This window comes from Myodes glareolus, chromosome 3 (genome assembly GCF_982192425.1).
Source record: "Myodes glareolus chromosome 3, mMyoGla1.1, whole genome shotgun sequence".
In the NCBI taxonomy this organism is placed as follows: Eukaryota; Metazoa; Chordata; class Mammalia; order Rodentia; family Cricetidae; genus Myodes; species Myodes glareolus.
In genome coordinates, this window is record NC_142028.1 from 107,796,240 (window position 1) to 107,824,196 (window position 27,957).

Sequence of the window (27,957 nt, forward strand, 5' to 3'; positions counted from 1 at the left end):
CATGTGAACTAGTTGGGATACCTATATAATTGATAATTACAGTAACCTGGTGAGCCTTTCCTTATTTCTACCATCAAAGAAATGGAAGGTATGTGAACTTTGGGTTAAAAAAAAAAAGTAGACTAGCATTCTTAATAAATAATAAGGATTCCATATAATAATGTTTATCTGTTATCTGTCATCTTTGTCTATTAAAATGGGATAATTGGCATTACATATGTATTAGGTATAACTAACTTCCTGTAATTTACTTTGGGAGAGTATGAACAAGACCCACAAGAATTGCCACATTAATCTAGGAATTGAGTAAATAATTCATTCACTATGAGTGTATGATTCTGCAGTAGAATTCTCAGTGTACTTAATGTTAGTATCATTCAATACAGGAAAGTAAGAAATTTGGACCCTGGAGAGTAAATGACCTGTATTGGCTACAGCACTAAACAAGAATACTTTTAGACATACCACACATAGGCACTTGTCATCTCCGTGTCAGTTGCCATAACTGTGTTTGTGCATGTAAGTCCATGAAACATGCTTCACAGTCTTTAAACAGATGTGTAGGTCTCTGGTTTACTCATCTGTTCTTAGCCATCTGGAGAAGATTCAGTGAATTTGAGTTAAACCTAGGACAGAGAAAGTTAAGTTAATTAAGAATTTAACTATGTTTTATATTATTTTATAATATTATAAAGTTCATTTTCTACCCCAAAAGTTTCCACAAAATATTTTGACAGAGAGTTTAGCAGTTTTCTTTCTTCTGTAGCTCAGAATGAGAAATGTCATCACGATTTTACAGCAAGGGGACAGAAAAATGGAGGTGCTATGCTGGAAAACTTTCTTTACTGATTTCCACATGCTCAAAATTATGAGGATTAAATGAGCCATGGTAATGTAAAATCCGCTATTGTTTTCTTTAGCCATGACAGTTTAAACATTTGTGATTTTAAGAAATGGGCTTCACTTTAAATAATACTATGGGCATAACTAACATCTTTTTAGATTCATTGTAGTCTAGTGTCTACCTTAAAAAATATCACAGGAGCCCAAAATGAAATTATAGCTACTCCTAATTTTCTGCTTTTAGTTTCTCCTTACTGCAGATATTTGAAGGGTCTTTACCTTGGAAGCTTTGTAGTAGGTGTAGCTCTCACGTCCTTCACAGACTTCTTTAGAGGACTACTAGACTTGATGTATCGTCAGCTGCATTCTACAGTTAGCAAAACCCATTTGAGTACAGAATGCATAGGAGTCAGAGACAAGAATCAAAAGCTGGTTTCCAACAATGTTTATATATTAAGAATACAAAAAGTATTTCTACATCTCAGTAATATAAACAACATAAGTAAAAAGCCACAAGAAAAAAAAACCACTGTATAATAAGTATGAAATATATTAACTAAACTTTAGTGTATATATATATATATATAATATTGGTGGTACTAATTAAAGGTTCCTGGGTCAACATAAGGATAAGCAAGAAATTCCCCTAGTTTGTTGCCTTCAGAATCATAATGGAGCATTCTGAAACAGACATCACAAAAGAAACATGGATCCTCTGGTGCAAAGGTGTCGTTGTTTGTCACCCATCTGTAGTTTAAAAAAAAAAAGTGTATGTTACATTATAGCTGGGATGTTTTTATGCTTCAATATTCTATGACTTATGGCCTATAACAGCAGTTCTCAACAGATTACACATCACATATTTACATTATAATTCATAATAGTATTCATAATAGTAGGGAAATTACAGTTATGAAGTATCAAAAATAAATTTTATGGTTGGTTAAAAATAAATTTTTACCACATCATAAGAAACTATATTAAAGGATCATAGTTTTAGGACGGTTGTGAACCACTGCTCTGTAGCAGTACATAAAAAACATTCTCCCTACTGCTTCCACAGACTACCAACACAGTAGGGACAGGAAATGCTGCAGAACTGTTTAAGATTGCCACTTACAGAAACGATCTATCAGAAACAGCACACACATTTACGAGAACCCCTGTCCTTTAAGTTTTCTTATAATCACCCTTGTTTTCTAATAATCACCCTGGGAAATTAATAGATCTACATTTTACAGACCCCAAAAGACTTCCTTAATTTAATTATGCAATCCAGGCTGGCTTTCAGCTTTCAGAGTGCTGGGATAAAGATATTTATTTTAAAACAAGACAAACGTACATATATCTAAATAGTATAGAGCATGACATTTCTACATGTAGTGATCATGTCTTCTAGTTACTCTACAATGTATCAAATGATTGGATATGATAGGTTACCTTACTTTGCCATCAAAATAGAGAAATACCTGAATTTGCATATCATCCCTGTATAGGGGCCATAATAAGCTATGCCATTCTTATTTTAACAAAAATTGGTTAGTTTTGGGATGTAAGCATTTTAACCTAGACTGAAGATAAAAATATTACAATTTGATCTATACACAGAGAGTAGGGACATTGCTCACTGAGAGGACCTCATGCTGTGTCACTCACTGCTCACATGAAATTTGAAACTTAAGTTTCTCTTAAATTTATTTTAGTTTAATTTTTTTCTGATGTTCTGAAAAATTTAAACCAACCCCTGGATTTCAGTTTGGTAACTGATTTCTATTTTCCTAATGATCCTTTAGAAAAATACTTTGATAGGGAATCCAAATCAAACTGAAGATACTAAATTTTCAAATATCTCCCTAAATAGACCAAAATTTTTGGCTCTGATTAACAGTACGAATCATCTCACAGTTGACTTACACCTATAATCCCAGTACTCAAGAGACTAAGGCAGAAATATAAGAAATTCAAGGTCAAGTCCTTAATTTACACCATTGGTTTGAGGACAGTTGGCTCAGGCTGTGTGAGGCCCTATCTTTAAAACAAAACCAGAAAATAATCCCCACAGTGTAAACAGCACTTGAGACTGATTACAGCTCCTCACAATGTGTCACATCCTGCCTTTTTATTTTCTGTCCTGTAAATTGCCCAGGCTGGCATTAAACTCAAAATCTTCCTGCCTCAGCCTCCTGAGTAATTAATTATAGGTTTGTCCCACATTGATTGTTCAGAACATAAAACCTTATTTTGGCTTCATGAAAACCTGAGTTGAAAAGTAAACGACAGTCAAGAAGCAGAGAAAGCGTGGCTCCTTGATGTTTGTTCTGAACTTCATGTACACGTTCCCTCATTTTCAAACGATACGGGGTGTAGCCTAGTGGTGCACACATGCTGACTAACAGGCAGCAGGCTCTGGGTTTGATCTTCCGAACAAAACAAAAAGCTCATTTTCACCAAACTGCATTAACACTGGAATACTGACTCTAGGAGACAAACTGAAAGCAGACATCTGAAGCACTAAAAGTGAAAACCAGTACTTTTAAAGGAAAGAAAGCTGTCACTCACCTAGCTGTATACATCTTGCAAACAAAACATTTTCTGGTCCACAGCCAATGCTTCTTGGTAAGAAGGGGATAAAGTGTTCTATCCAAGCAGTCATCGTGATGCACAAGCCTTTCACGAGGAAAGCAGATTATGTGAAATACAAACGCTATACCTGTTCCCCAACATTAGGAACATGGTTTGACCTTCTATATTTTGTTCACAAAAGATTTCAGTAAACTGATTTCTTACACTTTGCTTAAGCAGCTTGTACTTTCAAAAATACCTAATCACATTACTGGGGACTGTAACTTAGTGCTGGAGTTCTTAACTAACTGGCACCTGTGCTGAACACTTTGCCCATGCTTTTGAGATTGAGCAAGAAATCAATTTCTCAATTCCCTTTATGCTAACAGGCTGTGACAGCCTAGTCTGCATGTAGTATTTTTTTTTTATGTATTTCACCAGAGTCCTTATTCTAACACCACACTGTTATTTGTGGAACACAGTATAAGCAAGGCTGCCCAGTGATACCTTGCTTAGATTAACCGGCTCTTACTACATGACTTTTTCATTATTAAAAATGAAAGATTTGGATCCTTGAATGACATGATTTATGATTTTAATGTTAAATGTCAGAACTATAAAATTTAAGTATCACTAACCAGCAGCATGGTGCTGGATAAGTCATAAACCATCATGGAAAAATTTAAACCCTAAAGATCTATTAGTTGTAAAATTTACAAATTAGGTTTACTCTCAGCTCTTGCGAGGCGGAGACAGAAGTCCAGGTTTTTTGTTTTTTTTTTTGTTTTTAAAGGTGATGAGTGTTGTGCCTGAGGTTTGTCTGCTGGGTTCCTGACATGGATGCCTGCCTGTGAGTGCTGGAAGAGCAGCCTGTGCTCTTGACCACTGAGCAATTCTTTCAATCCCAAGGGTCAGGAGTTTAATGCTTAGCTTATACAGCAAGTGTGAGGCCGGCCTGGGCTAATGTATTTGTGCATAAATAAAAGACCAGGTTTTAAATCTTTTAAAGGTTAGCAAAGAGATATACTGTAAATAGGTTTTAAAGGTCATATAAATATGAAGTTAGGAGATCTTACCTTTACATCCTTCCTCCCCAGGGAACTAGTTCTGTTTTGTATGTCTGAGGTAGGTGTATGTGGTACTTGTGTGCATGTAGGATCTGAAAAGGACATGAGATACCCTGCACCACCACTCTGTGCCTTACTGCCCTGAGACAGGGCCTCTCACTAGAGCTAGGCTGGCAGTCTGAAACCCCAGTCATCTTCTGTCATCGCCCACCACAGCACTAGAGTTACAGGTGTACAAGGCCATTCCTGGCTTTTCATATTTGAACTGCTCTTATCCACCAAGCACCTCAATTCTAAACTATTCATTTTTTGGAATTTAGTTTCTCAACTTCCCACTATAGAATCACTATTTCAATTAAATTTAGATACTTAAAACATGGAATTTTAATCCTCCAATAAATACTTTTTTAAAATAGGTTTTCTAATATATAGTTTTGATTTATAGACAGAGTTTCTTATTATTAAGTAGCTCTGGCTGACCTGGAATTCACAGAAATCTGCTTGCCTCTGCCTCCCAAGTACTGGGGTAATAGGCCACACCTACTAGATTTTCAGAAGAATTAACAGGGTGTGCTGGCTTCCCACTGTATGGAAAGCAGGTGCTTACTGCTCCTAGGCCAGTGATAACTCTTTAATTCGATGAATTTCTTTTAAAGTTACTATACTTTTGTAAGGAGACAGAAAAGTAGTTAATGAGACGTCTCAGTGGGTAAACATGCTTGCTTCCGAGCTTGATGCCTTCAGTCCGATTCCCAGAGCCCCACGCACATGGAGGAAGGACAGCCGGCTCCTGCTGCCTGTCCTGACCTTCACACTGCTGATGCATGTGTCCTCCTCTCCCCCCAATTAATGCCATTTTTAAGATAAAATATTCTCCAAGGGATGCCACATACCTTATGTCTGTAATAACAACGACATGTTCGCAGTCTCCCTGGTGACAGTATAAGTAAGGAAAGCCAAGTTTAATATTCAAGTCATTAAATGTGAAGTCTTCCATTCTAGCGGTCTGAAATCTTCCGTATCCTCGATCATGGGACTCTGACCATTCTATAATAGTTCTGTTTGGGGAAAAAATAAGGATAAAGCATTATTATTAAAACTTGAACAGGGAAGAAAAGAGTTTATACCTGCAATGTTTCATACAGTCTGGTCTCCTTATTAAATGGATCGCTGCCATCTAGAAGGAAAGATCATGGTGGTTTGTGAATTCTTGGATTAAAAGAACAGTGAATTTGGACTAGTAGGTAACAGCATTGGTCACCAAACCCGATGACCTGAGTTCAGTCCCCAGGATCCCCACTGGAAAGAGAAGACTAACTCCCATCAGTTTTCCTCTGCTCAAACTTGTGCCATGGCACAAGCATACACCTAAGCTCCAAGAGTGAGAAATGTTTAAGGGGAGTAGGCTGTAGAGAGGATTAGACGCTGAACTTTTCATCCGTCTGAGTAACAGCTCTTTTTTATTCTTGGGTTTTTGTTGTTTTGAGACAGGGTCTGGCTGTCCCGGAACTCACTATGTAGACCAGGATGGCCTTAAAGTCAGAGAGTCATTCCTGTCCTTTCATCTCAGTAAGGACCAGTTTTTTAGGATGCTGTTTTTAGGATATGTACCACTTTAGCACAAACAAAAAATGTATAACAATGCCACATTTTACCCTCAGTTTATTTTTGGCAACAGGGTTTTTGGTTGTTTTCACATATTTAGCATATTCTGAGATTAGAAAGTTAGTATTTCTTATTTTCAAATTCTAATTAAGGTGCTAGCCAGTGGTGGCAGCAGTGCGCGAATTTAACCCTACTTAGCATTTGGGAGGCAGAGGCAGATGGATCTCTTGAGTTCGAGGCCAGCCTGGTCTGAAGAGTGAGTTCCAGGACAGCCAGAGTTACATACAGAAACACTGTATAGTTAGGGGTGGTGGTTTGCATTTTTAATGTCAGCACTTGGCAAAGCAGAGGCAGGAGGATCACTGAGGCAGGATCAGCAGAGGCAGGAGGATCACTGAGGTCCAGGCCATCCAGGACTTTCTCAAAAGGACAAAAAACCAACAGAAAACAAAACACAAAGACTCTGAGAAGATTTTTGGGAGTAGTACCTGCTTAAGTCTCTGCATTCTGGGTACCTTTTGTCATTGTAAAAGGTTCCTTCAAAATAAAAAAAGGCTGATTTGTATAGGTCCTGCAAGAAAACAGACGGTATTTAATGAAATCCAGTTGTAACAATTTAAGTATTCAAATTTTTTGTACACCATAAAATCACATGAATACCCAGCAACTCATGTTTGGGGCCCCCTCTCTGCTGCCATACGCTGTCACTCCTCAATAAAACCCCACACAAGAGAGAGGAGGCTCTTTTCAATTTTACCCTTTTGCTGTTTTAATCATAGTGTGTTCTGAGACTCAAGAAAGGTAAGCAAACTGATTCTAGTCAGTCTCACTGCTCACTCCCTAGGTGCAGCTGACACTCAGTTATTTCTGTATCAGAACTAGAAACTTGACAGTCAGAGCTTTGGTAGGAATAATGACAAGGATCTCTTAGCTGTTTTCCAGTGCTTTTATAAATAAAACTTCCCTATTTCCAATACTCTTAGAGCATGGATGTCTATTTTTTGGGGAGGGGGTACAGAATTTCTCTGTGTCATCTTGGCTGTCCTAGCAGTCTGTAGATCAAGCAGGCCTCCAATTCAGAGATCCACCTGACCTGCCTCCTGAGTGCTGAGATTAAAGGCATGCACTACCAGGATTTCTGTTCTTAAGCAATCTTGCCCCACATAACACAGTAACAGGCACAAGGAGCCTCACTTCTGAGGCTCTAAATCATACTACCAGACTTTAAGGGGTGACCATGATCCTCACTACTGTTGCTGAATCCTCAGGGTACAGCTTGAACACAAACCTGTCCAGTGTATGCTTCTGACGCACTCAGAACTGTAAACTAAAATATAAAATAAAGGTCAAGGGCCAGCGAGATGGCCTGGGAAGTAAAGTGACTGCTGCCAAGCCTGAGGGACCCAAGTTTGACCCCTGGGCCCTCAAGATAGAAAGAAAACTCATTCTCACAGTTGGTCTGTGGACCGCCACACATGGACTGCAGCACATACTTGCCTACAAACATACACAAGTGAAAATTTTCATCTCGCTGTCCTGGAACTCATATTCTTGCCACTGCCTCATAAATGCTGTGATTAAATGACATATAATTTCATCATTCAGGGGACTGCTGTGAGTCTGATGCCAGCCTCGGCTGCACAGTGTGTTCTGGATCAGCCTATGCTACACAGTGAGACCCTATCTTAAAACAAACAGCCAGCTAATGTCCTAAAAGAATGAACAGTGCCTTATTTTTGGAAACAAAATAAAGTTTGGTATGCATACAATTTTGTTCATCATATAACACTTGTATAAAACTTCAGAAGTGACTTGAGCAATTTAATGCCTTCTCATATTACTGCTTATTTACAAAGAAAACTCTAAAAAAACAAGAATGACTTCCACCAAAAGTTACCTGTTAATAAACTCTCCTCGCTGTACAAACAAGTAACATATAGGCAGATTTAATCCAGTACATGTGAAATTGAAGCAGAAGAACCACAAGTTCCAAGCCAGTCAGGATACATAGGAAGACAATATATTTGATACTTGATCAGAAAATACTAGCACCGTTTACATGTTTGTTTTAAAAATACAGTTCCATTCTAAAAACAATTATAATTTAAAAAAAAATCCCCAAACATCAGCAAATTCTTTTCCACTTTAAAGTTATAGGGACTCAAGTACACTGGAATTTTACCCCAGTTCTGGCACACTGGCAATGACTCACTGTACAAACTGCAGGCCCTGTACAACTCGTCCACAACTGCCAGTGGGATTATATGTAGAGAACCAACAAAAACGTCAACCCAAAGACTTATTTTCCCTTTTCTTTGGTGTACACAACATAGAATAATTTTGGGAAAAAGCTGAGAATACTGAACATAGGTAATGAGTACATGAGGTTCATCCATTCTCTATATTGATTATATGCTTGAAAATTTTCCAACAGAAACCTTACAAATGAGGGGAAAAGAACCCCCACAACACTGTAAAATACAAATGTCAATGAAATAGTTTTTTTAAGGCTCATAAACATTTAGGCTCAAGCTAAGCCATGACGGCACACACCTTTAATCTCACCACTTGGGAGGCAGAAGCAGGTGGATCTCTGTGAATTCAGGGTCAGCCTGGTCTACAGAGTGAGTTCCAGGACAGCCAGGGCTATGCAGAGAGACCCTATCTCAAAAAACAACAAAAACCCAGTAACAACAACAAAAAGATGCTAGGTTCAGTCAATACCTCATTTATTGTTATCTGTCCTTCTAAATGCTTTTAAACTTCACAGATCTCTAAAACATCGCTGAAGAACAAGAAACAAATGAAGCAGATTTCTGAACAGATAATAGTCCACAAAGCACTGTGCTAGAAGCCTGCTGGGGAAGTTTAATCACACTGTTTTTCAGGGCCTGTTTACCAGACAGCCATGCACAGAGGGCAGCAGGGGCTTGGCAGGGAAAAACAAGGATCTGACTTCAGCCTCCACCACTGCTTGTTTAACTCCTGACTGCTCTGTTTCTTGTGAAATGGTGACAGTTCTTTCCAAGGCCAGCATATTCTGGGAACATAACTGCTATACCATCAGGCTGTTATTTGGTAGACAAAAGCAGAATGTAGCAGCATAGCTGTAGATATCATTAAATAAGGCAGTATTTAGAGGGATGGCTTTGTGGTTCTGAGCGATTGCTGTTCCAGAGAACCTGGGTTTCATCCCCAGCACCCACATAGCAGCTCACAACCCACACAGAAGCATACAAGCATCCCTAACTCCAGGTTCTAGATCCAGTGTCCTCTTCTGGCTTCCTCAGGCATTGCATACATGTAGTACACACATGTAGGCAAAACACCCATGCAAATTTTAAAAAATGTAGTAAGACAAACTGTTTAGTTCCTGCTTAGAAAACTGAAGGGTTTAGCACCAAAGTGCAAACTGTATAGACTGACTAGTCCTGCTGACTAGAAGACAGTTTGAGGCATAGCTGTCTCAAACCGCTCTGACCAATGCTAACAGGTTGCTACAGAGGGTGAGTTTAGATTTTTCACATCAATTCTTTTTGCCCTCTTGTTTTCAAAGAAAAAAAAATCTCTATGTAGCCCCAACTGTTCTGAAATTTGCTATGTAGACCAGGCTGGCCTTGAACTCACAGAGATCTGCCTGTCTCTGCTTCCTGAGTGTACCACCATGCCCAACTCACGTTTAATTTATACTTATACCTTAAGTATAAAGTATACCTTAAGTATACCTTAGGGTTAAGAAAGCCTGCCAAAGACCAGTGCTTTCTTCCTTGAAAAAACAAAACAAAACAAAAACCTATTTCCTTAAAATTCCATTTGTTTCTCTTTATCATGGCAGATATCTCTCCAAGCACTGACAGGACAACTTGGAAGTTTATGTGTCTTAAAACAATTTCCAACATAAGCACAAACATTTAGTGTAATCTCTGCCTGAGCTATGATGCTCATTTCCATGTCAGTCACTAGAAGGTGGTGGGTTTATAGGGCAAATAGTTGGAAACAGCACCAGGATATCATAATATGCACTTTAATAGACACAGAGAGCCTGGAATCGAGTTTGGAAACGTGACTATGAAATCCCCCAGATGCACAGTAAAATGTTTCTTGCCACACCGTGATACTCAAAACAGGAAAATGGAACACATGGAAGACAGACACACAAATTCAGTACGTGAAGTCACATAGGATGCTAACATGGGGCTCAAAAATCAAGGAAATAAAATGTATATACGGCTGGTGGAAAAAGACTGACTTCTGATTCTTCTCCAAGTTCTAGCTTCATCCTACTTGTCTCAGAGGTCATTTTATGTGCCTACAGAGACGCTCTCTGCTCAGTGGGCAAGTCAACCCAGGGTCCTCTCCCAGGGCGGCCCCACGTAACAGAATCTCTGTCTTGAGAATTCAGTGATATTAGGTCATTCTGTTTGTTTAGGTAAGCCCTCCCTCACTTCTGAAAATGTTTTGGGCAGCCCACCTGATACTTCGCTCCTCTCCAAGACGTACTCGGGGCATTTCTGTCTCATGAAGAGTGCCCTTATCAAGAAAGGCCAGCAAAGATCAACTTTCCACCATCTCCTTGTCTGATATTGGCCTGTGTACGTATTGATCCTACAGGCAGTGAAGGAGTGCAAATGACAGGCTCTTAGCGAACTCCAGACTTTTCCTTGAGGTAGTTAAGGTGGGCTGAAAACCTTACAGTGTTTTAAACAGGAAAGGATGAAGAACAAAATCAAAGCAACAATAAAGCCAGGGTTGTAACTCAGTGGAGAATGCTTTGTTAGCACTAAATAAAAACAAATGAATAAGGAAGTTATGGTGAAGTCCGACTGTAAGGAAAAGGAAAGAGAACAACAGGCCAGACAGCTAGCTGGTCGGTATTAGCTCAGAAGGAAGAACATCCCAGACCAGCTGTAAATGGTGAGCACTGAGGAACACAAACACTGCCTCTAAAAGGCTGGAGGGATGGCAAAAGGAGACATGGCAACACCTCAGTCAGCCACAAGAACCATGAGAACAATCAACACTCAAGACCCTTCTGCAGCAATTACTGTTTCCTTTGCTTACTGTTTTCTTCTTTTAAGGGGGAAGGGAAAGGTCACCTTACTTTGCTGATATGCTCCGGGGCTTGGTCTGGAGTGCTACTGAATTCTCCACCAATCTGGAGGTCACTGACACAGCAAATTGAATCCCGCAATTCGGTTAGCTTCTGACTGCCCAGTACCAACACAGTCTGGTATGGCTTGTGTTCTTTGTGCTGGAGTCAAACAGTAAGGAAGTGTCCATTATAAAACCCAGATAAGCACAAATCCTACCAAGACCTCATCTAAATCAAGTTACTACTTTCCTCCCCTTGAAACAGGGTTTCTCTATGTAGCCCTGGGTGTCCTTGAACTCAGAGAGTGACCTGCCTCTCCCTGAGTACTGGAATTAAAGGTATGTACACGGCAGGTGTAATTTTCTTTATTTAACCTACCCCTTTAGGCTGGACAAGGTTCAGTAGCCAGCACTTGCCTAGTATGCACAAGCTTCTGAGTTTGATTTATAGTACTGAAAACAAATCACATTCATAAGTTGGCATACTGTATTTTCATAGTTTCTGTATTTGTATATTACATATCCATTAATTAGAAGACCAACCTACCAAACTTAGCTTAGTGGTAAAGTGTATGTCTACTATGCACAAGATGCTGGGTATAATTTTTTATTTATTTTTTCGAGACAGGGTTTCTCTGTAGCTTTGGAGCCTGTCCTGGAACTCACTGTGTAGACCAGGCAGGTCTCGAACTCACAGAGACCTGTCTGTCTATGCCTCCTGAATGCTGGAATTAAAGGCGTGTACCACCACTACCCAGGGGAACATTTCTTATTAAAACAAATACACCTTGTCAGTCCTAAAAAGTAATATGTCAGACTGTATATGCTAACATTTATTTTGAAACCTGAGATAGAACTCAAATAATTAAATGCCTTGTTAAAAGTTCCTTTTAGGGACTGGTGGTATCCCCATGGTAAAATGCTTGCCTAGTATGCTTGTGGTCCTAGGTTCTACCCCTAATACTCAAACAAAACCAGGTTTCACTACTGACCTTATTAAATATAACAGGGTATAAGATGTTCACAGATAAGATGAGCTCCCCTTCTTCGACCATGTCTTCTGAATTTTTAGGTTTTTTCCCAAGGGCACGAGATTCCTGAAGAAAGAAAACAGGATCTTGATTGAAATCACTGTAGCTCAGCTAAGAGACCGTGTAGTGCAGAGGTCCTAGCGACGGCTCCAGTCAGCCTTGGGTTTGATGGCCAATTCCAAGTGAGGAATGGTTTGTCTCCTTATACTCAGCTTCACCTATTGTAATAACAGAATACTTTTTACAGACTGGTTTTTGGGAATGGGCACCTAAAACATGTAATAAGACATTTGGTGTTATATGCTTAACAACCAATGATAAACAGGAATATTAGCCAATGACTGTTCTGAATGGCATTTCTCATCACTACTCTTTGTTTACAGCCTTTAATATGCTTATAAAATCAGTTTTAAGAGAAAGAGCCTGAGGTTCCGCAATCTACTCAGGATTGCAAATATATATTATAATATACCATATTGTTTTATATGTGCTTAATAGTTATAAGGGGCCACTAAAGTACAACAGTTTTGTTTTAAAAATTAGTGAGAATAGCTGGGCGGTGGTGGCGCACGCCTTTAATCCCAGCACTTGGGAGGCAGAGGCAGGTGGATCTCTGTGAGTCTGAGGCCAGCCTGGTCTACAGGAGCTAGTTCCAGGACAGGCTCCAAAGCTACAGAGAAATCCTGTCTTGAAAAACCAAAAGAAAAAAAAAATGAGTGGGAATCAGGGCTGAAGAGATGGCTCGATGATTAAGATCAGTTAGTGTTCTTGCCGAGGTCCCAGGTTTAGGTTCCAACATCCACACTGTGGTAGACAACCACCTGTAACTGCAGTTCCAGGGGATCTAATGCCCTCTTTTGCCCTCTCTATGTGGTGCACATTCATATATTCAGGTATGCAAACACACACAAAAACTAATAAATATTTTTGATTTTTAAGAAGTGGGAGTGATGTCATGCAGAGTAGGAAGTTCTCTCTACAGAAGCAGCCACTAGGCTGAGAAGATAAAATGGAATAAATTACTTTGGAAGTCTGGAGAGTGACTCCCACGTGCAGGAGTGTTTGGAGAAGGGAGAAGCTGATTGTATTCTGCAAATAAGCAGTATGTGCAAACCAATACTTCTCACTATTCCCTCCACCCCACTGCAGATGTGAGATAGCAGCTGAGTTCCCAGAACAACAGGAGGGCAGCGCCAGCCAGGGCAGACAAGCAGAGACCTTGTCCTTAAAATGTAGGGTTGTGTTTTGGTGTGCCTTAAGGGCCTGGCCAAGTGCTGGCCTTGATTGGCCCTGTAGGCAGTACCCGATAGAGCCACCTATTGGAATATTTACATAACCTTTCTTAACAGGTTGGTTTTTTTTTTTTATTTTAGTTTTTGAAGCCAGACATTTAGGTCACTGACTAAACACAGAGGTAACTGAATAGAATTATCAATGACTAGGCACATAGCAAAATAGTCTGGAAAGAGCATAGCAATAATGTATAGTTTTCAACAAAAACTCAGGCATGGAACAGGAAAATATGGCTCATTTACAGGGAAGTAAGAATTTTTATATTAACTGACCTCAAGGAAACTCAATCATTGAAATTACTAGTAAAAGAGTTAATTGGGAAGCCACGCCTTTAAACCCAGGGCTCAAGAGGCAGAGGAGGCAGATTCTGTACATTCTCTCTGACATCTCTCTGCCCAGCATGTTCTACAAAGTGATTTCCAGGACAGCCAGAGCTACACAGCATCTTGAAGAAAAATAAAAGTTAATTAATGAGGGCTGGCAGATGGCTCAGCAGGTAAAGAGTCTGTTGCTAAGCAGGGCAACCTGAGTTCTTGATCTTAGGAACCCTTACAGGGAAGAAGAGAACTGAGTACTATAAATTGTCCTCTGGCCACATACATGCTGTGGCAGGTGTATAGACATAGTATATGTACATCCTGCCCAACAGTCTCACGCATCTCTCTGAATACAATGTAAAAAAATGTCTTAATACGGCAATTAATTATTCCTACACACAAATTCCAGACTCACATATAAATAAAAGTCTATTGAATAAAAGCAAATAAAATAAGATGCTAAGCCAGCTGCCATAAATATGGTCAATGAATCAACAGAAATCAATTACTTAACTACAGAAAATCAGGTTCCTCAACTGGTTTCTCATCAGAAAAGACAAAAAACAAGTCAGATGACACACTTCAAACCACGAACAAAAACAGTCACCCAGAATTCTGCATCTACCAAAACTATTAGTGATGAAGGGAAGACGCAGACGCTGAGGTGCACAGCAGCAGACCTCAGACTGCACTGCAAAGGCAGAGGCTTGGAGACACACATGGGAACCACTGACAAGGTTATTTTCAATAAAGGTAGAAAAGGAGGGAGGTGGGCATCAAACTGATATACAACAAAATCAGTATCTAAAGTAAAGAAATAATGAAAGAACAGAGGAACAAAAGACAACCAAAGACCTGAATAATAAAAGCTCTTTTCTTTCCCTGCTTCGAGACAGGGTTTCTCTACACAACTGCCCTGCCTGATCTGGAACTCTGTGAGGCTGGCCTTGAACTCACAGAGATCTACCTGCTTCTGCCTCCCAAGTGCTAGGATTAAAGGTGTGCGCCACCACCACCCGGCTAAAGCTCTTTTTTACCAGTAACCAGTGTAGCTGTAAATGGATGGCATGCTCCTATTGAAAGGGCAGGCTGACAGACTGGACTGCAAGAACTTTATTCAGCTGTATGTTTACAGGAGACGTATTTTAGATACTGAGATATAAACATGTTGAAAGTAAAAGGGTAGAAGATAGTCCATGCAAACCATAGAAAAAGAAAACTGTTGGAAGGGCCAGGCTGTGGTGGTACACGCCTTTAATCCCAGCACCCAGGAGGCAGAGGCAGGCGGATCTCTGTGAGTTCAAGGCCAGCCTAGTCTACAAAAGCTAGTTCCAGCACAGGCTCCAAAGTCACAGAGAAACCCTGTCTCGAAAAACCAAAAAACTGTTGGAAGCTGTTTTACTGTCTCTTTTAATCTTAAACAAGGTTTTTAAGAGATTATGAGACAAGGTATTATATGAGGTGCTATACAGGAGTGAGACACATAATTACAAAGAGCAAAAGGATCCTAAAATATATGTGAAAAAAGCTGATAGAGTTTTAAAAAAAAAGAACCAAATGATTCTGGACTTTGATATTTTTCTTACAATAATGAATTCAGACAAGAATCCATTAGGCAGTGGAAGAACGAACTGAACACGAAAAACAAAGACATATATTGCAGGACTCTTCAGCCAGCAGTAGCCTTCTCAAGTGCACACGAACCATTCTAGACTTAAGGGAACTAAAACCATACAAGGTAGTTCTGACCCCAATTCAATAACCCTAGAAATCAATAATAAGGAAAACTGAAAATTCCAAATGCTTGACAATCTTAGAAACTCAATAGTTTCAGCCATGCACAGTGGTTTATGCCTGTTACCCCATCAATGTGGGGACAGGGATGACTGGGACAGGAAGGTTTTAAAGTCTGAAGCCAGCCTGGGCTATACAGGGAGACCCTTCTCAGAAACAAACCAATGGGTTGAAGAGGCGATTTGGAGGTTAAGAGTATGTACTGCTCTTGCAGAGGACCTGAGTTTGGGTTGCAGCACCCATAGAGGGCAGCTCACAACTGCCCATGAATCTAGCTTCAGGGGATCCAGTGCCCTCTTCTGGCATCCATGGGCACTGCAGGCATGTTCATAAATTCACACTCAGGCACACAAATATACACAGTCAAAATTAAAATAAAACAAAACAAAAACCATTTATAAGACAACCATAGGAAAAGATACACAAGGGAAGTTAGGAAACACTGAGCCAGTGAAAGCACAGCATACTGGATACACTTAAGAGAAGCTTGTAACATGTAGAACAACCTTAAAAACTTATCTTATTTAAAAAATAAAATTTTTATTTTTTTATCTTTTTTATCATATATGACCAAATCAAGATGATATTCTAGTGAGATATCCTATCCCTAGCACTGGGGATCTGAGCCTTGGCCTGGGCATTGCAGGCTAGCACTCAGCCTAGACCAAATCCATCCGTCTCTATTCACTTCCTGACTGCTCACCAAAGGGACCACTTAGTGTTCCTTGCTTCCTAGAAAGAAATTAGAAAAGGAGTGGAAGGAGGGAGTGAAGAAGGAGGAGAGGGAGAGAGGCATGTTTGCACCACCAAATTAGCCACATAAACTCTTGTCACCCTTTTCTGACGTTTGTTTCTGAAGTGTCTTCATCATGCTTTGTATTAGCCAGTGCTAGAGAAACCTTGACTAGCGTCTGTGTAACACTTATAACTTTATATTATTTTGAGTGCCCGTGGAGTAGCACACACCACTGACTCCAGGACCAAAGGCAGAGGTGGGCAGATCTCAGTTCAAGACCAGCCCGTTCTACATAGCAAGTTCCAGGCTAGCCAGAGCCACACAGCTGAGGCCCTGAGGTCTCAACAAAACAAAAGCAAACACAGACAAACAATTTAAAAATAATGCTTTTAGGGGGCAAGGGTGCTCTGTACTGCACCCCACCTGGCTGCAGTCTGTGGGCTGGTGCGCACTACTATGTATGAAAGAATGAAGTTGGCCTTTATTTTACATCACATATTACAACTAATTCAAAATGGGGCTGGAAAAATGGTTCAGTAGTTTAGAGCATTTCTTTTTTAAGAGAACCTGGGTTTGGTTTCCAGTATCCACAAAGGGTTCACAACCATATTTAACTATGGTTCCAAGGGATTTAGCACCCTTTCTGGCCTCCACCAGACACACGGGTGCTGTACAGACCTACATGCACGCATAATCCCCAAAGATAAAATAGCTTTTTAATGTTAAAAAAAATCAAAATGAATCAAAGTTTTAAAACCTGGAAACATCAAAAGAGTGAAAAAGATAATCTAGAGAATGAGAGAAAACATTTTTAAATCATGAATAGGGTAAAGCCTAGCATTCAAAATACCCACTAACAAGACAATATACTCTAATTGGTAAAGAATTAGAATAGCCCAGGCTGGCCTTGAACTCATGATCCTCCTGTTTCTGCCTCCTTCAGCAAATCCTACTGAAGTGCCTTTAATCCCAGCACTCGAGAGGCAGAGACAGACTCTGTGAGTTTGAAGTCAGCCTGATCTACAGAGTTGAAGTACAGACTCCAAAGCTACAGAGAAATCCAGTCTCAAAAATCCAAAAAACAAACAAACAAAAAACCCAAAAAACAAAAGAAATTAGAATTTAGAATAGATGTTTTTCAAAGAAAATATACAAATGACCAATAATTACAAAAAAAAAGCTTACCATCATTAACCATTAGGAAAGGACAAATCAAAAATAAAATTATAAAATAAATTAGGTGTCTACTAGGGTGGTTATTCTAAACAATGTATGAATTGAAAAGGATCTGAAGAAACTAAGCTTCATGAATTACTAGTGGGTACAAAATGCACCTTTTTATGGAAGACAATAGAACTAATACAAAATTATCATATGTCTATAAAATTTTAAGCAATCATTATAGTGCCTAGCAATTCCACCCCAGCTGTATCATAAAAAGAACTGAAAATAGAACTCAAACACTTACTTATACTTCAGTATTATTCACAATAACCAAAAGGTGGGAACAACTTAAAAGCTAACAGCATACTAACAAACAGAATGTGGTACATCCACGTAACAAATCCACGTTACTTTCATTTGGCCATAGAAAGTAATGAAGTTCTAACATATGCTACAACATGGAAGAAAATTTAAACTTTATGCTAAACAAATCATACAAAAAGAAAAATATCATGTGATTTCACATATGTGAATATGTACATAGAATAGCAATTTCATACAGACCAGGGTTACCAATGACAGGAGACTAAGTCATTTCTTACTGGGTCCTGAAAGTGATGATCAGTAAACATCTTTGTGAATGCCACTCCTCCCCTTTGGATTTTCAAGACAGGGTTTCTCCTGCTGTTCTGGAACTTGCTCTGTAGACCAGGCTGGCCTCAAACTTAAAAAGATCCACCTGCTTCTGCCTCCCAAATGCTGGGATTAAAAGTGTAAACCACTACAACTGGCTAGTCTTTGTTACTTTTTGATTGTTTGCTTTTTTGAGACAGGGTCTTACTGTGTGGTCTTGGTTAGCCTAGAACTTGCTACAGACACTAGGCTTGACCTCAAACTCAGTCACTTTCACTTTGTCTTAGAGTTTCATGCAGGAAGCAATAAAGTCTATAGTTTTAAGAGCTGAGTGTGCTGGTACACGCCTTCAATACTGGCACTTAAGAGGAGAGAGAGGCAGGTTAATCTTTGAGAGTTCAAGGTTAGTCTACAGGAATCTGCTCCCCTCCCAAAACAATGTGGTTAAAGTGAAATTAGAAGCAGAACAAAAGGTTCCAGGAACAGAGTGAGTGGTAAACATGGTTGGATACTGCCAGTAAGAACAAACAAAGCACAAGTCAGTCAGAGAGGTGCAGGCAAAGTGTGGTCCTTTCGGCTCCATGAAGAACGCTCTCCAATTAGCTCTCGGTCACTAACAGTCAGGGACATTCTCAGCTTACTGTCTCATAGCAGAGAGGGGTGGAAAGGTGAGACTTACCATTTCATAAGCAAATGTTTCTTGTCTACAGACGCGATCTATTGTGATGTTCTCTTCTCGATAGTCCAAGAGCCCCTTCCTAACACTGACATGAACACATGAAAATAAAACAGTCAACACGCTTTCCTGAATATTTAAAATATCTTTTAAAAAAGATTTTTATTTTATTTGTGTGTTTGCATTCATGTGTGTCTGTGCACATGTGTACCTGGTGCCCACAGAGGACAGAAGAGGACATCAGATTCCTTGCAACTGGAATTACAGATTTGTGAGCGCCTACGTAGGTACCAGGAATTGAACTCAGGTTTTCTGGAGGAGCAGCAAGTGTTTCTAACCACTGAGCAATCCCTAGGCCTTTTTTATTGCTGTTTTAGCAGGGATAAGAATCAAACCCAAAGTTTCACACATACTATGCAAGCACTGTACTGCTGAGTCACACTAACCAGCTCCAATCTTATTATTTTAGACTACTTTTAGACTTGAATTACAAAAATAGCACAAGACTATCTCTCTTATGTCTCTCCCCACAGCTTCCTCCTTCCAATATCTTCTGGGATCAAAAAATCACAAACAGGAATTAATCTCAGTACAATGATTATTAGCTACAAATGGTTTCCAGATTGTACGCAACCTTTAATTTAGGGCTGGCTTTTTTTCTCCCCTGTTCCAGAGTCCCATCTAGGATCCTACATGATGATCCTATTTTCTCTTTGACCCTTCAAGCCTGTGCGTTTCTCAGTCTCTCCTCATCTTCATGATTCTAACACTGCGGAAGAGTGCCAGTGAGTCAGTTTACACAATGCCCGTTAATTTAGGTGACTACAGTTTCCTTGGGACTGGAGTAAACAGCATCTTGTCAAGAACGTTGCAAGACTGACGGTGTTATTCTTGGGGCAGCCCAGCCAAAGAATCTGGTACTAGCATGTAGCGTTACTAATGATGCTCGCGTCAATTCTGCCTGCTCAGTGCCCCACAGAACATCACTTTATTTCCTGTGAAACAGGTAGAGATTTGGAAAGAGGTTCTTTGAGGCCATGCAATGCTGCTTCTTTATGCACTCATCTTACCTCCCCCACCCCGCAACATTATTCACTGTGGCACACACCTAATGATTTCCCCCACTGGAATCCTATTGCAAACTAACATGGCTTTTCTTCACTCATTTTTTTTTCTTTTTTAGGTTTTTCTTTTTTTAAAAAAAAATATTTATCTATTTATTTATCTATCTATCTATTTATTTATTATGTATACAATACTCTGTCTGTGTGTATGCCTGCAGGCCAGAAGAGGGCACCAGACCCCATTACAGATGGTTGTGAGCCACCATGTGGTTGCTGGGAATTGAACTCAGGACCTTTGGAAGAGCAGACAATGCTCTTAACCTCTGAGCCATCTCTCCAGCCCCCTTTTTTTAGGTTTTTCGAGAAAGGTTTTCTCTGTAGCTTTGGATCTTGTCCTAGAACTAGACCAGGCTGGCCTCGAACTCACAGAGATCCACCTGCTTCTGTCTCCCAAGTGCTGGGATTAAAGGCGTGCGCCACCACCCGGCTTCTTTGCTCACTTCTATTAGTACAAACTCTACTCACACTCATTTTATTCCATGGGTTAAAATCTAATATTTTGTTGCTCAAATTGTCCTAGCTTTGGTTATGAGGAGTCCCAAACATTCAACAGGCTCTGATCTCTTATCATTTTTGGTAGGGGAGGAAGGTGTGTGCTCCTTAGTTTTTGGAAACATGGACACTCAAAACTCATGCTCTACTTTTCCTATGCAAACCCTGGCATTCATTCTTCTAGGAACCCGAGTTCCTTTACTGGAGAGGAAATTTTTTGTTTATTTTTAAACAAGGTTTCATGTAGCCCAATCTGTTCTTGAACTCACTATCCAGCAAGGGATGACCCTGAACTCTGATTCTCTCGCCTCCATCTTCCAAGCATTGGGTTACAGACTACACTGTCATGCCCAACTTGGGAGACAAATTTAGAAGCCAGTATCTGGGTTTTGATTACCAGAGTTACTGCTTCTATGTCTTTTAGCTGAGACAGGCAAAATAATGTATGTCTGTTAACCCATGTATGGAAAAGTAGCTATATTTTCTGTGCCTTCGTTATGTATTAAAAACCCTAAGTTTACATATATACTTTTATGTGCATGATGTGGTACACACACGTGTGTGTGTGTATGTGTGTAAATGGAGGTCAAAGGTTGGCAATGGATGTCTTTATCATGTTCCTTTATTTTATTTTAATTAATTTAGTTATTTATTGTAACAGGATCTTACTATATAGCCCTGCTAGCCTGGAACTTCTACACCACGATGGCCTTGAACTTGGAGCTCTATCTGCCTCTACCACCTCAGTGCTAGAATTAAAGGCATACATTACCATATCTGGGTTCCCCTTATTAGTTTTTAATTATCATTATTTTATTTTATGTATATGGGTGCTTTGCCTACATGTCAGCCTGCATACCACCTGGGTGTCTGGTGCTCATGGAAGTCAAAAGAGAACATCAGATTTCCTGGAAATGGAATTACAGATGTTTGTGAGCTACCATGTGGATGCTGGGAATTGAACCCAGGTCCTCTGGAAAAGCAGCCAATGTTCTTAACCCTTGAGCCACTACTGCTGTACTGTGTTCAGGCTCCCCATGTCTTTGCTTCACCTGCAGCAGGATCAGATGTGCACCACTACCTCTTTTACAGTAGGGGCTATAGGGTTATCATGTTGTCATGCAAGCACTTTCCTGATTGAGCCAGCTCTCAAGTCTTCTACTTGGACACTCCACACCCCAAAACCAAACCACAAGACCCATCATAGTGTTCAACTTATTACTTCTCTCCACAAGAGACAAGGATGGCTCTGAGGACTGGCACCTGTTATTGGTTCAAGTCCAGTAATCACATCAATCAGTTTCCAAGCTGCTACACTACAGTCTGTGTTAAGTAGCAACAGGTGAGGAGTTCTTCCTTCAGTCGTACATCACCACCACACACAAGCTCTGAGCCAGTTCTCTGCATCCTCCTTAACGCTGTTATACGTTTGTAAAACAAGTGCTCACTTGCTAGCTTTTTAAAATATTTATTTATTTATTATGTATACAATATTCTTCTGTCTGCATGTATGCCTGCAGGCCAGAAGAGGGCACCAGACCTCATTACAGATGGTTGTGAGCCACCATGTGGTTACTGGGAATTGAACTCAGGACCTTTGGAAGAGCAGAATATGCTCTTAACCGCTGAGCCATCTCTCCAGCCCCACTTGCTAGCTTTTGTATCCTGTTTTGGGCTTTTGTACTCATATGCAGGCATACATTTTCTTTATTTATAATCAAGTATGTTTGTATGTGTGCGCGTGGAAGCCGAAGGACAGTCGTTAGTGTTGTTCTTTAGTAGCTATCCACTCTTTAAAATTTATTTATTTACTTATTTATTTTGGTTTTTCAAGACAGGGTTTCTCTATGTAACAGCCCCTGGTACTAGCTGTCCCGGAACTCCTTCTGTAGACCAGGCTGACCTCAAACTCAAGAGATCCACCTGCCTCTGCCTCCTGAGTGCTGGGATTAAAGGCACGTGCCACCATTGCCCTGCTTAGTTGACTCTTTTTTGGTGGGGGTCTCACTAGACCAGGGTAACCTTACATCCATGGTCTTTCTGTTAGCCTCCCAAGTGTAGGGTTACAGATGTGAGCTACCACATCCAGTTTGCTAAATATTTGTGGTATCTTAAATACATTCAACACACTGTGGGAAATCCACACGACAGAATAAATAATGAAGCTCTAATGAAGACTGAAATCAGTAACTTCCAAGATATAGTAATGAAAGAAGACAGCAAAGCCACCACAGCATATGGTAACGCTGGAAGAAAGGTAAGCTGGGTGCAGTCCATTGGTTCTTACCTACAGATAGACATGTTTCTACCTGTTCTGTAGAACGAACCTTCACGGTTTAAATATTTTTTTTCCTTTGCCAGCTGGCACTCATTAACTCTGTAAATGGAAAACAGTAGAGAACCCTGTACTGTACGTAGCCCGTGAGAGAAGGATTTGCTTCCTGGCCTGACGTGCCAACTCAGCAGTCCTAGAGTGTACACAGCCTCCACCATGCCAATGCTCAGCTCCTGCGGTGCACTGCAATCCACAGCACCCAGGCCCGGAGGTCTTCCTTGCTGCCTTGCCTGAACAGCTTTTCCTGGCACACTCGGGGTGGCGCTCCACCACGGTAACATCACTGCCACCCAGGAAACACAGGCAGGCCTTCTTACAGGTCCTGCTCTGGGGAAGACAGGCCTCCTCGGACATCCTCTCAGCCTGAAGTATAGGGCGTTCCTAACATCCACTCTGCCATATACTCATATTTCCTTTATTGTTTCTGTCAAGGTGCCATTTCTCCAATCTTTAACATTTTTTTTCTTGTTTTGTTGTTTTTTAAACTGGAGGGTTTTCCGTATAGTTCAGGCTGTGCAGGAAACTCACTGTGTAGTCCAGCAGGTTTTGAACTTGGAGTAATCTTCCTGCCTCCTGCGCCTAAGTGCTGATATTACATGTGTATACTACTATGCCCAGCTTTGAAGCTAACAGTTCTTTAGATTAAGCTTTCTCCATTAAGGTGACTGTTCTGTTTCTCCTAGTTGAACTCAGACTGCTGAAAGAGATAATGTAAACCAACACTGTAGAGAGAGGTTGGTTGTTTGCAAGGGGCCAGTGGGTAGGAAGTGGGGAAAGCTTAGCAAGACCTAAAATGTGTGGCATTCTTGACTGCATTGTTGTGGTTACATTTCTCCTTGCTGTTTTTATGCCCCAGGGTAGTCAGGCCAAATCAGTGTTTCATTTTTGTTTTGACTTTGGAACAGGAGGTCAAAGCCAGTGCCTTATGCATTTTCTGCAAGTGTTTGCTACCAAGTGCATCTTATTCTGGGGTCTTTTGAGACAGGGTCTAATTTGTAGTCTAAGCTTGCCTGGGACTTGCAGTGACCCTTCCACTTCAGCATTTCAGCCAGGACTAGAAGGGGTTGTAACTGCGGTCCACATACCCACATCACCTTTCTTAAAAATTTAAATGTAAACTATTGACTTATACCTCTTCCCCTCATTTTCCCATGGAGTAATTTTGTCCTATACATGACTCTTTGTAGTAAATACTTAATTTTCTCCAAATTCACAGGCTGTCTTTTGGCATTTATAGTGCTTCTGCCATAAAAGCATTCTACCAGCTTCTTCTCACTGTCTGGGATGAGTCCCAGGTTTACTGCACCCATATCTATCTTAAATTGACCTTATCAACAGTCACTTCCTGCAGTAAGTTCTCTTTGGAATCCTATTTCCTCCTAAATGTGTTTCTGTGATATTTGGGATCAGTTTAGAAGAGTCCCAATCTAATGGTGCTTTTTTCCTGCCATTCTAGCAGTCTAAAGTTTGATTTTTGTTTTTATATTTATTTGTTTAGTGTGTGTGTGTAAGCAAGTGTGCTCTTGCTATGGTGGATGTACGGAGGTCACAGGAGGATTTATGAGGAGTAGGTTCTCTTTTTTCCTTTTTTTTAAAAAAAAATTATTTATTATGTATACAATGTTCTGTCTGCATGTATGCCTGCCCGTCAGAAGAGGGCACCAGATCTCACAGATAATTGTGAGCCACCATGTGGTTGCTGGGAACTGAACTCAGGATCTCTGCAAGAGGAGCCAGTGCTCTTAACCTCTGAGCCATCTCTCCAGCCCAGAGTAGGTTCTCTTACTTCCACAATATGGATTCCAGGAACTGAACTAAAGTTGTCAGGTTTGATGGGAAATGCCTTTACCCACTAATGCATCTTGATGGCTCAAAATCTACTTTTAAAATATTGTCTCTGGTTTGGGTCTTAGGATGAGAGTTATGGACCTTCCAATTTTGTGGGTCTCTTTTTATTGTAGAACTTTTACAGTTTCTTTTAATCCTTTAAATGGTACAAGATGGCTGGAGTAGTAAACAGTGCTTTCTTGGCCACACCAGTGAGGGGGATGGGTAGATATAGTAGTTAAAATTGTTATGTGTTAAATATAATAAAGGTGTTGAAGGTTTTGGGAAATAGATTTTACCATTAGCATATATAGTATTAACAATTCCCTCTCTGAGTTCATGAATTAAAACCCTTTGTTTTGCTGGGCGGTGGTGGTGCATGCCTTCAACCCCAGTACTTTAGAGGCAGAGGCAGGCGGATCTGTGAGTTCGAGGCCAGCCTGGTCTACAAGAGCTCATTCCAGGACAGGCACCAAAGCTACAGAGAAACCTTCTTTCAAAAAACCATAAATAAATAAGTAAATAAAAATAAAACCCTTTGTTTTAAGTTGTTAAAAATTTAAATACTGGGAGATGGAGAAACAGCTCGGCAGTTAAAAGTGCTGGCTGCTCTTCCAGAAGACCCAGATTCAATTCCCAGCACCCACATGGCAGCTCACAACTGTCTGGACCTCTAGTTCCAGGAGATTTGGCGCCCTCACACAGGCAAGACACTGCATAAGAATAAATACATCTTTTAAAAAAGGAAAAAAAAAACCCTTAAAAACTAAAGCCAAGTTATTTAGGTTGTTATGACAAGGAGGAGGCACAGAGCAAGAACCCATTTCCGACACGTGTCTTCTTTCCCTCTTCAATGCCTGAGTGTGCCAAGAAGCTTCTTCATCAGAAAGGGATACAAGCCAGGCGGTGTGGCACACACCTTTAATCCTAGCACTTGAGAGGCAGAGGCAAGAGGATCTCTGTGAGTTCAATGCCAGCCTAGTCTACAGAACAAGTTCCAGGACAGGCTCCAAAGCTACACAAAGAAACCCTGTCTCAAAAAAACAAAAGAAAAAGAAGAAGAAAGAAGAAAGAAGAAGAAGAAGAAGAAAGAAAGAAAGAAAGAAAGAAAGAAAGAAAGAAAGAAAGAAAGAAAGAGGGAAACAGAGTGGCAGAAATTTATAATTAAGGAATTTTAGATTTCTGTTCTTAAAATAGCCTGGAACGAGGTTGACCTTGACTTTCTGGCAATCCTCATTCCCCTGTCTCTCAAATATTGGGATTACAAATGTGAGCTGCCACTCTCGCTAGATTTGTGTTTTTATTTTTATGTTATTGACAGAAGACAGTTTTAGGGAAAGATAAGCATAGAGCTAGATTTAGGCTGTTTTGAAAAGCTGAACATTTTACAAGATTATTAAGATTAATTTATGAGCCTGTCGGTGGTGCCCACACATTTGAGCTGTTACAGAGAAACCGTCTCGAAAACCAAAGCCAAACAAACAAATGAACAAAAAAATTCAAAGCCAAAGCAACTGGTGCTTGCTTCTTTCTCTCTCTCTTTCTCTCTCTCTCTCTTTCTTTCTTTTGAGACATCATATATCCGTGGATGGCCTGCATTTTGAAATCTAAATAGATTAAGTCTATATTAAATACAAACACGAATTTGAATATGTATTGTACATCAGAGGTTTTGTGTTTATAAGGTTTTATTTTAGATGTAAAAATATCACCCTTGCCTGGCAGTCAGTGGTGGTGCACACCTCTAATCCCAGCACTCAGGAGGCAGAGAGACAGGAGGATCTCTAAGTTTGAGGCCAGCCTGGGCTACAGAGTAAGTTCCAGGATAGGTTCCAAAGCTACACAGAGAAACGCTGTCTTGAAAAACCAAGAAAAACAAATCACCCTGATTATGCAAAATGGAGCTAAACTGATGTACCAGTGGGAAAACTGTACCCCATACTCAAAAGGTTAAAGCAAGGAAGTCCAAATGTTTAAACAACAAAAGTCAGTCGCTGAACTCACTATGTAATCGAGGCTAGCCTCTAATTTGCATTAATCTGACTCAGCTTCCTAAATGATGGAATTGCAGCTATGAGTCAGGACACCAAACTCAGGGGTTGAATTTAAGTGATGGGAATGTGGAGAACACTACACTTTCCAAAGAAAGATATTCCAAAAACGTTCAGATAAATAGCAGAAAGACTAACAGTGTAGACTAAAAGGTCGTGCTTCACCCCAGCACCAAAACAAATAGCATATGACAAAACAAAATCATACCATAAAGTCACTAGATCAGTGTTCTCGGGGATGACTTCTGGGTCTTCATCTTCTTCGAGGCATCTCAGTTTATCAAGGCTTAGAAAGAGGGACGGGCCAGGAGAAGGAGAAAGGAAAAGCAACATTTTATGATCAGCCGTGCATTTTTCAACAGCGGGTCAGAGCTTGTCCTAAATACATCACTAAATAATTAAGAAGTCTTATGAAATCCAGCAGGCGGCTCAAAGGAGGCCAGAATTCAAGACAATGGTTTTTGTGCCAATGTTACACTGAAAGGATGGATTTGAGGACAGTTAATACTGTCAAATGGAGAACCATTACAAGTAAGTTTTATATTTCTACCCCCAGGTAGTTTTGAAGAAATTTAAGTAATAACATTTTAACGAGTACCACTAGAGACTACTGTTAATTGGGGTTTTAACACTGCTCCCGTACTTCCATTGTCCAAATGTCAATGATATATACCGCTGTTACTCCAACAAGCGTTTTAAAGATCAAAGAAAAGAAAAGTCTTTTATTCAACTGTCGTGTCCCGTTACTGAATCTATCCTCATAAACTGTACTTTTGGACCCCAGCACCTCTTCTCCTTCCGGAAAGGGTTTGGGCGTGCGGGGGAATGAAGGTTAAACCACTGTCCCTCGCCCGGAAGAGTCCCCGGGGAGCGCAGGGACGAGGCTGCACCCTGCCGTACCCACGCTGAGCGCCGAGACCGCGTACTCACCCGCACACGACCCTCAGCTCTGCCGCCGCCTCCAGACTGCAGCCCAGATCCCGGGCCACGGCAGCATCCTCCAAGCTGTTGTCCGACGCCCCTCGGTCCGCAGGCTGCCCGGCTGCCTGCGGCTCGCTCAGAGACAAATCCCGGGCCCCGAGCCGGCCGCGCCACAGCTCCCCAAAGGCGCCCACGTGGAACGCCCGGGTGTGCAGCTCCGGAAGCTCGTACTCGGGGAAGCTGCCGTGGCTCGCACTAGGGACTGGGTGCTGCGAACAACCCACACTGCCGCTCTGCGGGTTCTCCGCCATGTCAACCGCGATCCCTTCCGGCAAAGTGGGCGAGCGGGTGTCGCGGGGCGTGACGGGATTTGTAGTTGCGCGCGGCTCCCGGGC

At 40.7% G+C, this 27,957-nt stretch overlaps 1 protein-coding gene across 1 annotated transcript; it reads right to left on the minus strand.

Annotated features, from left to right (window-relative positions):
* Nucleotides 1–404: 404 nt before the first annotated feature.
* Nucleotides 405–27,903, minus strand: Snapc3 (small nuclear RNA activating complex polypeptide 3). The gene is made up of 10 exons (XM_048453011.3): nucleotides 27,572–27,903; nucleotides 26,850–26,927; nucleotides 18,816–18,900; nucleotides 12,161–12,265; nucleotides 11,179–11,328; nucleotides 6,566–6,648; nucleotides 5,366–5,530; nucleotides 3,403–3,510; nucleotides 1,123–1,590; nucleotides 405–626 (listed from the first exon to the last, which is right to left on the minus strand). Exons 1-9 carry the CDS (start codon nucleotides 27,871–27,873, stop codon nucleotides 1,443–1,445), a joined length of 1,224 nt encoding a protein of 407 aa, XP_048308968.3. The 5' UTR covers nucleotides 27,874–27,903; the 3' UTR covers nucleotides 405–626; nucleotides 1,123–1,442.
* Nucleotides 27,904–27,957: the final 54 nt, after the last annotated feature.